This window comes from Pollicipes pollicipes, unplaced genomic scaffold (assembly GCF_011947565.3).
Source record: "Pollicipes pollicipes isolate AB1234 unplaced genomic scaffold, Ppol_2.1 Scaffold_7261;HRSCAF=8764_pilon_pilon_pilon, whole genome shotgun sequence".
Taxonomy (NCBI): domain Eukaryota; kingdom Metazoa; phylum Arthropoda; class Thecostraca; order Pollicipedomorpha; family Pollicipedidae; genus Pollicipes; species Pollicipes pollicipes.
Genome location: NW_023597054.1, coordinates 56574470 through 56590573, shown reverse-complemented (window position 1 = coordinate 56590573; position 16104 = coordinate 56574470). Strand labels below are relative to the sequence as shown.

At 52.4% G+C, this 16104-nt stretch overlaps 1 protein-coding gene across 1 annotated transcript; it reads left to right on the top strand.

The window, feature by feature from the left end:
• Positions 1-173: 173 nt before the first annotated feature.
• LOC119111885 (cubilin) lies at positions 174-15114 on the top strand (the record flags this gene model as incomplete). The annotated part of the gene is given in 13 exon segments (XM_037235748.1): positions 174-276; positions 1171-1294; positions 1719-1854; positions 2357-2447; positions 3671-3894; positions 4125-4287; positions 4554-4756; positions 5771-5815; positions 11422-11566; positions 12280-12467; positions 13087-13246; positions 14314-14459; positions 15037-15114. Coding segments are annotated over 11 exon segments (1569 nt in total), but the record flags the coding sequence as incomplete, so codon positions are not given.
• Positions 15115-16104: the final 990 nt, after the last annotated feature.

The window sequence follows — 16104 nt, the reverse complement described above, 5'->3', positions numbered from 1 at the left end:
GCGCCCCGCCATCCAAGCGTGCCTCTGTTGCCCTGCCCACGCCGCGCCGCCCGGCGGTGGCCTGACGCGCGTATGCCGTCTCTCCAGATGCGGACGGCTGTCGGTACGACAACCTGACCGTGTTCGAGGGCAACAGCACGGCCGGCACGGCGAGGCTGAGCGCGTGCGGCGACCGGCGGCCGGCCCGGCTCAGCGTGCGCGGCCCGCTCACACTGCGATTCCGCACCGACTTCTCCATCGTCGGCGCCGGCTGGCACGCCCAGTACACCGTGTCAGGTCAGTATGCCGTCGGCAGAGTACACGGCTGTGTTACGTCAGTATGCCGTCAGCATAGTACACGGCTGCGTTACGTCAGTATGCCGTCGGCAGAGTACACGTTTGTGTTACATCAGTATGCCGTCAGCAGAGTGCACGACTTCGTTACGTCAGTATTCCGTCAGCAGAGTACAAGTCTGTGTTACATCAGTATGCCGTCAGCGAGTACACGCCTGTGTTACATCAGCATGCTGTCGGCAGAGTGCACGCCTGTTTTACGTCAGTATTTCGTCAGCAGAGTGCACGGCTGTGTTATGTCAGTATGCCGTCGGCAGAGTACACGTCTGTGTTACATCAGTATGCCGTCAGCGAGTACATGTCTATGTTACGTCAGTATGCCTTCAGCAGAATGCACGACTGTGTTACGTCAGCACGCCGTCGGCAGAGTACACGTCCGTGATACGTCAGTATGCCTTCAGCAGAGTCCACGTCTGTGTCACATCAGTATGCCGTCAGCAGAGTGCACGTCTGTGTTACGTCAGTATGCCGTCGGAAGTGTACACGTCTGTGTTACATTAGTATGTCGTCAGCAGAGTACATGTCTGTGTTACGTCAGTATGCCTTCAGCAAAGTGCACGTCTGTGTTACGTCAGTATGCCGTCGGAAGTGTACACGTCTGTGTTACACTAGTATGTCGTTAGCAGAGTACATGTCTGTGTTACGACAGCATGCCGTCAGTAAGGTACACGTGTGTGCTACGTCAGTATGCCGTCAGCAGAGTACACATCCATGTTACATCAGTATGCCGCCAGCAGGGTACACATGTGTGTTAGGTCAGTATGCTGTCAGTAGTAAATATATGTGCTGTGCGAAGATCTTCGGGTTGCTGGTACTCATGTGGACGACGTGCTTCAGCCTGTGGTGGTCAGATTACTGAGCCAGGCATCATACAGTCACCCAGTCATCCGACGGAGTACCACCGCAGCGCCAACTGTACGTGGTCCGTCACGGCGCCAGCTGGGCAGGTGGTGCTCGTGCGGTGAGTGACTGAAGCCGCTTCCTCGTCTTGCGCTGATCTGGCCAGATCTGTCCGTGGTTTTTGTCTGCATGCTTTTGAAATGCTCTTTGTTTCACCGCGGTGTGCCTCGCATGCTTTAAAAGATTAGAGATGGTTAAGAAACTCTGAACGATTCCTGATAGTTGCAAAAACACTTTTATTTTTTGACTGGTATCACTTGCCCTTCGCGTAAACGAGCTAACAACACGCTGTCGGGACCGACTTTGTGTTGTCATTTGCTTATCCACCCCCGAACTTAGATTGTGTCAACGAGTTGCTCTTGAATACCAGTGAACACGCCACTTGCATGCGTTTATCGGCAGATGTTTACGCTGCGTGCCTGGCGCCGCCGGTTTGTGAGCCCAGCTACCGTGCTTTACAAATGACATGCGTATTTTCCGACCAGGTTTGTCTACATGGACCTAGAGGGTGGCACGGGTTGTCCATATGACTCGGTGAGCGTCTTTGACGACCGGTGGACCAACCCGGAGGAGCAGGTGGACAAGTTCTGCGGGAACATGACCACGAGCCCGCCTCACTCGGTGAGAGCCGAGCCGACGCATGTCTCCAGACTTGGACTCAGAGTTGGACGTAGAGTAAATGTTTCAGGTGTCCAAAGCATGGGGAAGGGGGCGGCTGCCCCCCCCCCCCCCCTATTCAGATCGGTACTGCTGCGTATAAGTCTTGCCCTATCTCTTCGTCGCAGATGTTTCAAAGTTCCCCTCCGACGAAGGGGACGAAATATTACTCAAGGACAGGGTCGGAAATGTTTGTACGATCACGGGAAACATCAGACATGTTGAACGAGCCTGTCAGACCTTGTCACGTTTAACGTTTAAGCTCACATAGCCACCTCTTGCTAATGGCCATTCAAATTCGGCATTCCCATGCGACTGTTGCTTCATGACCACCGCATTGCTCGACGCTCGAAAGGAGGCACTGCGGGCTGTCAAATATCCAGGGTTCCTGGTTCGTCGGATGAGCCCCGCGTTTGACGGTGCATCTTATGACAACCCATTCCACCCATTGCGGTACCTTTTCCAGGTCACCACTTCAAACCAGGCTACAATCCAGTTCGTCACAGACAGTTCCGTGCAGCGTACAGGCTTCAAGGCGGCAGTGCTGTTCTCCGTCGGTATGTTGGCTGGCCAGCGGTGGCTCCGCACTCCGGACAGCTCTGTGCCACGCCACCAGATCCAGATGGCACCACCCGCAGAACTCTTGAAGAGATGCCAGGCAAATGTTTACAGTTGAAAAACGAAACAGCTAGGTGGAATACGTTTTATAATACACAGTGCATCTTGAATAAATTAGGCAAGCGAACAATCGCAGGTATTGTTTTAGTCTATCTGTGTTGATGTGCAGTACGACGCTAGACTTTCACGGAGCATCGAATCGTTCTTTAGCGTGAATGCACACCGATGTATTAACGACTTGAGCGTAGCATTTAGTTCCGCAATCGCAAATTGACCTGACTTGATCTGACTACTACGATTTATCAATCTGAAGGTGAATTTATCTGATACCAAAAAAGCCCACGAGCTTACATTACTTTGTACAAACGCACTGCAAGTCTGTGCTATGCGTCTGGCCACAGAACTGTGGGCGGCCAAACCGACATATGCAGACGGCGAGCTGGCCGGCGTCTCACCCTCTGACCACCCCTGACCGGCCGTCAGGTCCGAGTCAGGGCTGTGACGGCGAGCTGACCGGCGCCTCACCCTCTGACCATCCCTGACCGGCCGTCAGGTCCGAACCAGGGCTGCGGCAACGAGCTGACCAGCGCCTCCCCCTCTGACCATCTCTGACCGGCGCCTCACCCTCTGACCACGCCTGACCGGCCGTCAGGTCCGAGTCAGGGTTGCGACGGCGAGCTGACCGGCGCCTCACCCTCTGACCACCCCTGACCGGCCGTCAGGTCCGAGTCAGGGCTGCGGCGGCGAGCTGACCGGCGCCTCCCCCTCTGGCCATCTCTGACCATCTCTGACCAGCGCCTCCCCCTCTGACCATCTCTGACCGGCGCCTCCCCCTCTGACCATCTCTGACCAGCGCCTCCCCCTCTGACCATCTCTGACCGGCGCCTCCCCCTCTGACCATCTCTGACCGGCGCCTCCCCCTCTGACCATCTCTGACCAGCGCCTCACCCTCTGACCATCTCTGACCGGCGCCTCACCCTCTGACCATCTCTGACCGGCGCCTCACCCTCTGACCACCCCTGACCGGCCGTCAGGTCCGAGTCAGGGCTGCGGCGGCGAGCTGACCGGCGCCTCCCCCTCTGACCATCTCTGACCGGCGCCTCACCCTCTGACCATCTCTGACCGGCGCCTCACCCTCTGACCACCCCTGACCGGCCGCCAGGTCCGAACCAGGGCTGCGGCGGCGAGCTGACCGTCTCCGGCTCGGGGCAGCAGACGCTGCGTTCGCCCGACACCGACGGCGACGGCGGCTACGAGGACGACCTAGACTGTCGCTGGCTGCTGCGCGGCGACGAGGGCCGCGTGCTGCGCTTCACCGTCCACCAGCCGTTTAACGTCGAGGTCAACGGCTCCAGCTCGGCCGCCTGCCCCTATGACTACCTGGAGGTCAGGCGTCCGTACCACTGCAAGGACAATGAATAGCCCAATTGTACACGAGCTCCTTGGAGGCGCTGCTTGCATGGCTAACACACAGGACGGCATCGGTATTCTGAGACAACTTGTTCGTATTTCCCATTCCCTGCGGTTGGCTTTAGCTCTTGCTGCGCCCGCTGTGTCGCCACCTACCGGTCGCCATACTAGGTCTTCAGTGTTGCTGAGTTGCGCACCGCTCCCAGGTACGTGACGGCCTGAGTCCGGCGGCACCGCTGGTGGACCGCTACTGCGGTACACAGCTGCCGCCGGCCATCACTGCCTCCTCCAGCCGGCTGTACGTGCGCTTCTACTCAGACAGGGAGATCCATCGTTCCGGATTCACAGCCACCGTCACGAACGTCGACTGTGAGTGACGAGGCCTGCACTGACCCCCATGCTGACGTCACTGGCGCTGTATGTGGGGCGGGCAGCACACTGTGGCAGCGGTGCCTACTGTGCGGGCGGCGGCGGGACAACGGCTGATGGACCCAACCATGCGGACATGGAGCGACGACCGCTGCCCTCCCCCGCCGTGGGCTACAACACGCACGCGGCCCTGCTCCGTCGGCTTTGTCGTGACGCGCGCGGCTGCCGTTCCGGTCAGCGGTGTGAGGTCGTGCCGGCGTTTCCAGCTGTGTGCGGCCGGACCACCCTGGCGGCTACCGAGACGGTGCAGATCCTTCAGAGCCCCGGCCACCCCGCCCAGTACCCGGCCAACCTACTCTGCGTCTGGACCATCGCGGCCACCCGGTACCAGACGGTCCAGCTGCACTTGACGGCGTTGCAGATCGCCGGCGGGCCCGGCTGCGCCCGGGACCGGCTCACGGTGGAGAGGGTGAGCGCTCGGCACTGCGCCAGTCCCAGCACCGCCCGGCAGTACTGCTCCGGTGGCGCTGGTGGACGGGCGGCTCTGGGCTCTTGTCATACGGGCGGGTGAATGCGTTCAACGGGCCTGAGATTTATGGCAGGTTGTACCGTGCTTGTCGCACACAGTAATGCTTCGCTTGTGGATAGTTTTAGTCGAAACGACCTCAGAACAACCATCTTCCATTTGTGAAATCATTGTCTGGGGAGCAGCGGTAAGTCAAAAGGTTCATTCAACGATAGATGAGGATGCCAGGAATGCAACCAACACTTATGACATGGATAACACACTTATGTAATAACACGCTTATGACATTTGATAACATATTTGTGTCACGCGATAATTGACTTCTGGCATGTGATGAAACGCTTATGGCGCATGATAACACACTTATGACATGTGATGACACACTGGTGATATGGGTAACTCACTTATGGCATGTGATAACACACCTATGCCATGTGGTAACACACTCATAACTTGTGATAACTCACTTAAAGCAGGCCATAATATACTTATGATATGTGTTAACACACTTATGACATGGGTAGCACACTTATCACATGGATAACACGCTATGCCATGTGATAACACGCATACGGCACTTGATAACACACTTATCCCATGTGATAGCACACTGTGTCATGTTATAGCACGCTTATGACGTACGATAACCGCAGTGTAGCATAAGTGAGTGCACTTGTTCTGCAAGCGAACTAATAACTGCCGCCTTTAAATGCTCCACACCGTCTTAACGGTCTTCGTTGTGGGAAACCCCGCCCGTTTAGCCACGTTATGGTAATTCTGTACCTTGCCCCAGTAGCTGGAGTAGAAGTGGGAGCTCTCGCCGTTACAATAACGCGGTGTGTGACCTCAACAGTCTGCTGATCACTAAATGTGTTAGTAAGCCACTCAGCAGGCGACGTGCTCGTTTTGTAATGATGCCTCATTCAGAATGGTACTTACGGTATGTTTTATTTGCAGATCGATCAGCACCCCGCCCAGTACCGCCAAGACGGGACATACTCGGTATTGAATTTACACGGCCAACTGAGTTTTTCCTTCTTCCGGCCTGCTGCTTATTTGTGACAGCTTTCAAACCTTCCCGTTTTCTCCTTCGGTCTTGGTTTTCTTGATTATTCGATTTTAATTGTGTTATAGTTATAAAAGAGTGTTGTGCTTGACACATACGCATGTTGCAAGGAAAAGGCACGGGAATAGGGTAGGCAATGGGGGGGGGGCTCTCCTCCACCCCTACTTTTGGACTGGAGTTCCCCCCCCCCCTTCAAAATGATCGGGCTAAACGCTAATCTTAAGGCTTTCATATACCAAATCGATATAATCAGAAAGTCTTAGACAATGCAAGGAAGTCAGGATTTTGCTTGATGAAGCCCAGAAAAACCACGCGACGCTTTTCCATTCACTTTTTCATTCTTTAACACGCGCCTGGGTGGCCGGCTAGATATCCTTCTTTCGGGTGAGGAGTCAATTTGACCCCCCCGAGATCTCAAGAACTAAGAAAGCTAGAGATACAAAATTTGCAGGGTATATTGACTGGTACGTGAACTCACTTTGGTTAAAGTTTTAGGTTCCTATGTCACGACTTTTAGGTAAAATAAGATTAAATCCCAGGCTGGTTTTCAAAGTGCCCCCAGAACCTAGATAGCTGTTTCTAAGCAAAAGATCTCAAGCCCATTCAAGGTCTGTAACCCTGTTTGGCCTTTTGAAGGTCATGGTTACCAAAATCATGCAAAACTGTCCTGAGTTTTGCGTTTGAATTAGCGGCTAATTTGAATTACACTAAGCAGTATGTTCCTAAAAACAAAATGTCGACCTGGGTCATCTCAGGTCAATGACCGATTCTGACCTATGAGAAGTCAATGAAAGATGTATAATACGTTTCCTGTTTTCAGTAAATTCGAAATAAGCACCAGAAACTATCCCATACAGCAAGCCCTAGAGTAATAAAACAGGTTGGTTTTGGCCTTGGTCTGACCTTCATGCCTCAGTTTCAACGCAACGCGATTTGCTCATTCAATATTTTTGTTGCCTAAGAAAGCATCTCAGAGATGTGTGGCTTGGTCAAACACTGCGTTGTTGCATCAGATTGAGCGATCCCCTAGAAAGTGCCTTCTCTGAAACCATGGCTTGACTTTGACCTGCCATAGGTCAGCGACCTTACAAGGGAGGTCTATATGCTGTATATCAAACGATCTGCTATTCGGTTGTCTACAGCTATGCAAAAATTGGCGCGGCCACGGGGCACCGTTCAGAGGCCATTCTGGAAAAGCCTTGGAAGCGGGGTCAAGTTGACCCCGCTTCCAACATTTTTAGTGAGATGCAGACCAAATTTCAACTCGGCAGAAGTCGGCAGCTTTGCGGATCCTCGCCAAAACGGCACGCTGTCGTCAGATTATGGCATGCAGGCAGTTTTAATAAGTAAGCTTACTACTCATCATCGTGGCGCACAGCATACGCATCATCGGTGCAAGAGGACCTTTGACTGACGTTTGAGGGCCTAGCCTGGCGGGCTGGGGTCCCTTCATATGTCTCCCGGCCTGCCCTTCGGACCCTGCGATCAGGCCGTCGATCTTCGGTCCCGTGGAGCTTAACGGGTCCCTTGTAATCTAAGGACCTAAGGGGCTACGTGTTCTCCCGCTTCCCATGCGTGCCCCCCTTATGGTAACGCCGTTAGAGGGAAGAATAAGGGTGTAGGTTCTGCTACAGTCACTGGCCCAGGGTCGGATCCAGGATTTCTTGAAGAGGGGTCCGCTCGACTTGGGTTCGTCAAGTTGGCAACAAATCCAGATTCGTATCCAGGTTAATATTCGCGATTTTAGCCTGCTATGGGTGCCAGTATAGGTCCTGCTTTCGTGCTCATCGTGGCGAAGATATCATTATCTTCCCTTTTCGCAATTTATTGCGAAATTTGAATGAGCTGCAACAGAGAGCAACAACTACCACTCACTTAATGGGTAATAGGAGTGGGACCTAATGGACGTTGCGTGCCGGTCTTAGTTTTTGTGCTTAATACGATCAGGTCATACTACATCTGTGTGCAGATTTCCAGGTCAATGGAAAGTCGGCTGCCTGGCGAATATCGATTACATATCGATGGATGTGAATTTGAACCTGCTGCGAACTTGATGACCGTAGTCGAAATGGTGACATCACCCGGAATTTGGTATCGCCTCCACAAACGGTTCAAGAGCTCGGCCAGTCACTTTTTAGATTCTTATGATTGCTTTTTTACAAGAAAAACAATTTTATTGGTTGCAAAACTGGATCCTTAGGTTGCAAACTGCATATTTTAGCGCGTAGTTGTATTAAACTTTAGTTGTGTCTATAGACTGGTGAACTCTGCCATTTTCTGAAATATTTCGGAGGATAAGTGGCAAAATAGTTCAGGCTGCCTGCCGAATACTAACAAACTCACTTACGGTAATCCATCCTAATTGCTATTTTATGAACGTTTTATGAGACAAAACCGCCAGACAAATCTCATATTTAGGTTACTGAGCCAACCAACAGTGATTGGTATAAAGTCAAGGTGACGGCTATAACCTCAATTTTAAGAACAACACCCTGGAATGTTCACAAATGTTTTATTTGCATGTGGTTACAATGGCAACAAGCAATGAGCGATGGCGTGCTTGTTTAGGCTGTCGTCTTCGTCTGTTGTGTTGGTGTATACGCAACGACCTGACCAGGTCATTCTCCGGCCGTTTTCAGCTATTACTGAGCGTTAAGAAGGATTGTATTGTGTTCGGCTTTCGGCCATGACGTGTCACAACCCGACTTCTCTCCTTAAAATGGCTAGAATTATAGCCGGTGTCTCCTGATTACGAGCCCAGCCTGCTACCATTGAGCTGACCGAGAAGGGTGCTCTGAAACACTACGCACATTGTAACGCGCCACGCGAGAACAGTTCTGCTGTACCGTTTGCGCACTTTTACTGTTGCTGTCCTGAAATATCCAATTGTCGTCCTAAAATGGGCAGTTTTTAATAATGGACGTGGTTGGAAGACATTTAGGCAATTTTTTACATAAAGTCGTGTGTATTGCACACGTCTCTTTGTTTAGGTTAGAGTTTATTCGTACGGCGTGTTTTGATATAATCAGCCAGCTGTGTACGCACCAACGAAAGCTTGTCTTACACGTGGGCCTTACTCATATAGTTTGTATGGGTCCGGTTACTGATATCTTCAACTACCACTGTTTTTGAAAGAAATGAAATGAAAAAGGGGAGCCTTTTTCAAAAAATGAAATGAAATGAAGGGAGCCTTCGTTTCCTAAAACGATTGCTTCAGAGAGATAAACATGTCTTTTTATCTATACGAACCTTTTCAAAAAAATTACTCCGAGCTGGGGTGGTCCAAGGGAGAAATAATAGACGCGGGGGAGACACACTGTGCCATACTATTCTCTCTTTTTGTACCATCGTTTGTGCCGCAGATCAAAGCAATGTGTGATGATGATGTAGATGATGACGGTTCCTGCCGTGCCTCCTAGATCCGCTTCTGGGATTATCTTATGACAGTTTGGCAAAAATATCATCTATTTAGTGATTTTGTCCGTAATTTGGTGGCCAATCGTGAACCAATCAGTGAATGAACCCGTAGTCTGACCTGTTCGACAACCACGACTGGAAGCTGCGAATAGCTGGAAGGGTGCGAGGTGGCGATGCAATGGCATACCAATATTCTCGTTACATTTTAGTGGCCCCATTATTAATCACATATCAAAACAGACACTGCAGTCATGTCAGCAGTGCACTGGTGGGGAACCCGGGTGCCAGACGCGAGTATAACGCAGAGTCACTGCAGTAATACCGTGGAGTCACCGCGGGGGCTGTCGCGAGGTACTCGAGGTCGCGAGATCGTGAGGCGCAGTAGCTAATGGGCCAAGCATTGCATGACTATCCACTCATGATGGAGTTCAGCATGAAAGAAGTGTAGGCACTAAGAGTTTCGGTATTTCCAGCATCTCACTCTTTTCTTTGTTAAATGTGATCGTGAAAGTGGACGGTATAGGACTGAGAATATGGGTGTCACAGAATGCTGATAATGTACGCTGTCCTTTATCATCAGGAATGAATATCAAAATATGATAGTGATGCGTATACGTATATATATATATATATATATATATGCATGTGTGTGTGTGTGTGTGTGTGTGTGTGTGTGTGTGTGTGTGTGTGTGTGTGTGTGTGTGTGTGTGTGTGTGTGTGTGTGTGTGTGCGCGTGTGTGTGTGTGTGTGTGTGTGTGTGTGTGTGTGTGTGTGTGTGGTGTGTGTGTGTGTGTGTGTGTGGTGTGTGTGTGTGCGCGTGTGTGTGTGTGTGTGTGCGCGTGTTTGTGAGTCTGTGTGTACATGAAGTACAATGTTTATAAAATCAATACGGAAATGTTGCTTATAAACGGAAATCGATCCAGCAGCAGGGCTCATGTTTCGCTCTCGCGTCGAGACACATGATAACGTCGATGATGATAATGCTAATCAAACAGAGCGCCTTGTTCGCCAAATTTGAAAACAAAGCGGCCGAAATCCAGTGAGATAAAAAAACAAAAGACGGGGTCAGGTCACCTTTCGTTTACCCCCACCTTCAACTTTGAAATCGTTGCTGCGCCGCTGGTGCAACGCATGCGGCGTACTCAGGCATGGTAATGCTCGCAGTGTATGCTAATGTTTGGCTGCTCTGAACTGCGATTGCTGACATAAAAACGCAACTTAATATTGTTTTTGCCGAGCGCCGCTGTGCTTTTTGGCTCCCTTGTTTGTATCTATTTTCTTATCGGAAGCTATTGCAACAATGAGTACTGGTTGGGGAAAAGTCACCACGTCGAAATGCTCGACCATAAACTACTTTCTATTTGTACGGAAACGGGACGGGGTAGAGCATAACCCACATATTTCCGGTAAAGCTCAATGTCAGCCTCAATTCCGTGCATAAAAACGGTCTCCTCTTTCGGGCTGCTACTGCGTCCCCGCCGTTGAACGATGCATCAGCGTGTCTGGCCCGGCGCATCGATGCCTCCTGTTGGGTGCATCGGCACCTCTTGTTCATTGCATCGGCGCCTCTTGTTCATTGCATCGGCACCTCTTGTCCATTGCACCGGCACCTCTTGTTCGTAGCATCGACGCCTCTTGTTCATTGCATCGGCGCCTCTTGTTCATTGCATCGGCCCCCCTCGTTCAGTGCATCGGCGCCTCTTGTTCATTGCATCGGCACCTCTTGTCCATTGCACCGGCACCTCTTGTTCATTGCATCGACGCCTCTTGTTCATTGCATCGGCACCTCGTGTCCATTGCACCGGCACCTCTTGTTCATTGCATCGGCGCCTCTTGTTCATTGCATCGGCGCCTCTTGTTCATTGCATCGGCACCTCTTGTCCATTGCACCGGCACCTCTTGTTCATTGCATCGACGCCTCTTGTTCATTGCATCGGCGCCTCTTGTTCATTGCATCGGCCCCTCTCGTTCAGTGCATCGCCGCCCCTGATCTGGCGGGTCGGCACCTCTTGTTCGATGCAGCAGTGTTTCTGGCCCCGTGCATCACAGCCTCCGGCCCTGTCGCTGATACTGCGATGTCGCTGAGGTGGCGCCGGCGTCACGGGCGTCTCACTGTCGCCCGCAGCACTATTGGGGCTGGGTGGGGGACACCTACTGCGGCACCACCGTACCGGCCACCATCTACTCTCCCGGCGGCAGCGTGCGCGTCCAGTTCACCTCGGACAGCACCGACCAGATGACCGGCTTCCGGCTGGAGTACTCGCTTGCACGTGAGCAGGGGGTCAGGCCACTCGGCGGGGGGGGGGGTGAGGAGAGGGACAAGCGTGGTTGGGACCGTAATCTCTCCACAACTTTACTGCCAGTTCCATCAACGTTGAATGTGAAGAACGTCACATTCTGCCGAGGTGTCAGGTGGATGGGGGTGGGGAGAGGCACGCACCGTTTTATCAGCCCTCTCACTGACCTTTGGAGAATGCCACTCCTGCCAGAATGTCGGGAATACGGCGTCAATTTTAGCTGATGGAGCCTCAACTTAGCATGCTTCACGATTAGCCGGCCCGACAGATCTGAGTGCCCTTCCTTTCACTGTTGGCATAGGTGTGTCTGACTTCCCCTCAATTAAGAAACGATGCTTAACGAATTCGACATATGTTTAAAACGCAACAGCACACACAGACACTCGATCGGTATTTCAAAAATTCATTTGTGAATTTTCAGCTCGTTTACAGCTGCAATTCCCACGTCACAAATGTTCTTTTAAAGACGGCGGTGTTGTCCAGCCAGTGAAAGGACGGCCATCTAGCTCCGAGAAAAGGTTTAACAGTTCCCGGTCTTACAGCTCGTTCTGTGATCCAGAATTAGTCTACCAATAGATGGCCAAATAGCAGTTTGGCGCGCAGCCCGGAAGCGACGGGCTCTTGGTTGTGGTTCTGGCCACGGAGGCGCATCACTGACCGCGTGTGTCCGCGCGCCGCCCGGCCAGCATGTAACCGGACATACACGGCTGCGTACGGCACCATCGGCTCAGCCTGGGAGAGCACGGGCACCAGCTCGCGCACCTGTCACATGCTCATCCAGGCGCCGGAGGGCAGCGTCATCACCGCCAACCTCTTCAGGATCGAGACGACCTACTCGAACGCCGCCAACAGCTGCGACCGGCTGCACCTGCAGGCGAGTTCACACGACCAGGCCTGGGTGGTTCGTTCTCTCTTCTCTGGATTGCCATCATTGAGTATGGTTCCCCTCTAGCACTAATACTGTCATCGTCCAGAGGCCTTCACGAGCTGCCGCTGTCGAGATTGCCGGCGATACCGTGAGGACCAGTGAAGTGAATGCCGGTCGGATCCCGAGCTTACGCGGATTTCACCGGACAAGTCCCTGTCAGCACCTTTGTTTACGTGGCTGAAACGCACCGGATTAACTGTGTCAAATGGCAGATATCTAACACTTGAAATGTGGAACTTGCATTTGCTCGGAACTATTTTCGAAATGGCTGGTAGATTTGCTTCATAAATCAGTTACGACTGACGGCTGCTGGTTCGGAATAGGTCAGTTTCATAAGAAAACAAAATGCTTGTTGTCTGCCATTGAGCACCTCTGCAAACGTACTTCATCATCGCACTGCACGAATCTTATATGTTCACGGTGTTGACTCCACGCCACATGTGGGGAATATAGGCATCCACATGCATCGGTGCTTGTGCAGGAAGGCTCGTAAATGCTTTGACCAGAGCTTTGTCTTCATTCAAACTCGAACGAATGTACAACTGTCCGTTCGTGACTGTTCCAGCTGCTAGATGGAAACTCAAGAAGTTCGCCCCAGCTGAACCAGGCTTGCGAGAGCCTGTATACACCAATCAGCGTTGTGTCTTCGGGCAACCACCTGCTGCTTCGCGTGACAGCATCGCAAACATACAAATTATTCGCGAACTACTTTGTTTCTGACGTTGGTAAGGGAGAAAACAACACCCGCATTTTCGCCCATGAAAATAGGCAATGCATTCTACATATATTTCTACATGCATTCTACTATGTTTACCGGTGGTTTTAAAACTATGCCTATTAACAAATCAGGTGAACAAATCGGGTGCCTATCATCCAATTGTTTCCCCCTTGGCACAGCATGGTCCTCCGAACACCATGACTTCCTTGGGTAGCGCGGTACGGTTCTGTGATCGGTGGGATGCTTGATTACGTATGGTCATCTGTGTTGCCTACGCATCGTACGTCAATGCCTCACACATCGACGTATGTACATACTGGTGCGCTCAACGCAATCTCTTTTCCGGGTTGATATTAAATGCAGCCAATGCCTCGGGCACTCTACTTTGGTACCACTTTGATAAATGTGTGTGTCAGACAACTTTCTTCGTAATAGACAATTGGCTTGAATGGATACGATGTTCGCGGCGAATGTTGAACTCCTTTGAAGTTGATGTCCTCCCGCTGTTGCATTGACAATGGCCTGATCCTCAGGAGCCCAGTGTGCATTGACTGTGGCCTGCTTTTCAGGAGCCCAGTGTGCACTGACTGTGGCCTGATCCTCAGGAGCCCAGTGTGCACTGACAATGGCCTGGTCCTCAGGAGCCCAGTGTGCACTGACTGTGGCTTGATCCTCAGGAGCCCAGTGTGCACTGACTGTGGTCTGATCCTCAGGAGCCCAGTGTGCACTGACTGTGGTCTGATCCTCAGGAGCCCAGTGTGCACTGACAATGGCCTGGTCCTCAGGAGCCCAGTGTGCACTGACTGTGGTCTGATCCTCCGGAGCCCAGTGTGCACTGACAATGGCCTGGTCCTCAGGAGCCCAGTGTGCACTGACTGTGGCCTGATCCTCAGGAGCCCAGTGTGCACTGACTGTGGCCTGATCCTCAGGAGCCCAGTGTGCACTGACTGTGGCCTGATCCTCCAGAGCCCAGTGTGCACTGGCAATGGCCTGATCCTCATGAGGCCCAGTGTGCACTGACTGTGGCCTGATCCTCAGGAGCCCAGTGTGCACTGACTGTGGCCTGATCCTCAGGAGCCCAGTGTGGCGGCAACGTTCCACGGCATGTTCACGACAGTGATCAGCCCAGGCTACCCGGGCAACTACTCCAGGGAGTCGGTGTGGCCGGTGGTCTCTCTCCGTGCCGCCGCCATACAAGCTCGGGCTGTACTTCTCAGGCGGTGAGTAGGCCACTTGATTAAGGGTTCTCTCAATTGGAATCACAAAACAGGGGCCATTTCTCAATCCTGTGCCTCTCTTTGCCAAGGCCCCTGGCTGCCCGCCTGAATGCCACCTATCAACGGTGTGAACAAAGTGTGAGGGGCATTTCCACCGTGATAATTACGAAGTCACCATTGTAGAGAAAGTTAAAATTTTAGTCATGACTTTTGCATGCATCTGTGTATGTATGTGACTGACATCCTCTAATTTTGAATCGCGAAGTTTTCCGAACTGATGGTCAAAGGTTGGGAGAGTGTCGGCAAAAGGCCAGACTGCGTTAGTGCCTTTGGCATGAGCTTGAGTCATGCCAAAGTCACGGACATGGACTTGCACATCAAACATGTGAACAACCATGATCAAATCATCACACATCCAACATCATCAACAGCCATGCGTCAAAGTGCCTTCTTCCTTGTCGTTTCTGGGGATCGTCCTATGGAGCTTTCCCTCGGTTAGCTTAACCCGCTTTGATGGACTGGCGAAAAGCCGGCCGGGCGAAGCTACGTTCTGACGAAACCCAACTGACACCGGCCGCAGCCGTGGACTTTGGCTCGAGAGTGGGCGGCTGCAACTCGACCTACCTGTCCGTGTTCTCGGTGGGCTCGTCTGGAGAGAAGGTCCCTCGTGACGACACACTGCCGGCCAGGTGAGTGCCGACCGAGGTCAACGGTCAAGCTTTGCGGGAATGAGTGGGCTCGAGCCCCGCGTACATATGGGAATCCTCACGGCGTTGACGCGTCATTTGAACCAGCAAGTGAACGTCGTATACCTGGGGCTGTGGCGATAATGTATGGGCATGCTCGGCACAAAACGTTCTCACAGACAGACTCTGTTCTTGTGGTTCTCACATGCAGACTGGAAATTGCTTGTGGGACGAGGTCATCGCAACGCCCGTTGCTGTTTATGCTGCATTTTACACCCATCGTATATTGAATAGTGGGTGTTAACGATCGGCGCAGAAAGCAGCAGTGCAGGCCCGTGATCGCCCCCAAAGCTGGCTGACCTAGGATGCCTTGAGGTTGTGGTTGACCCACGGCTGATCAGCCCCTTGAGTGTGGCAGACTGTGATTATGAACAGTCGTCACGTAGACCGATTTCAGCCTGGCGGCCACCGGACAGCGAAAGCAGCTAACCAAACCACGCGAATGGCCGTGGCAGCTGACGCTTGGTTTGACCAGTTTGCATGAAACGGCTGCTGGGCCTTGCAGTGCAATCGGCCTATGCAACTCGACACTTAGCAACTCGACGTATATCGCAGGATGAATACAAGCTTTCATTCAATTTGACTTCCCCTGAGGTTTTCAGAATGTGTGCAGTGGACAGACGTAGAAACGCACGTCGTCACAGGCACCGGCGGGCATAGACTTCTGCATAGAGACCCTCGTCCTGCCGCCTGAAGCATCGTGTCTCATTGCCAACGATGACCTGACCAGATGCCAATGGGCCGCATGACAAAGGTCCCGATGGACACCAGTGGGCCGCATGACAGAGGTCCCGATGGACACCAGTGGGCCGCTGAGAGAGGTCGCAATAGACAGCAGTGGACCGCATGAGAGAGGTCCCGATGGACACCAGTGGGCCGCATGAGAGAGGCCCCGATTGACA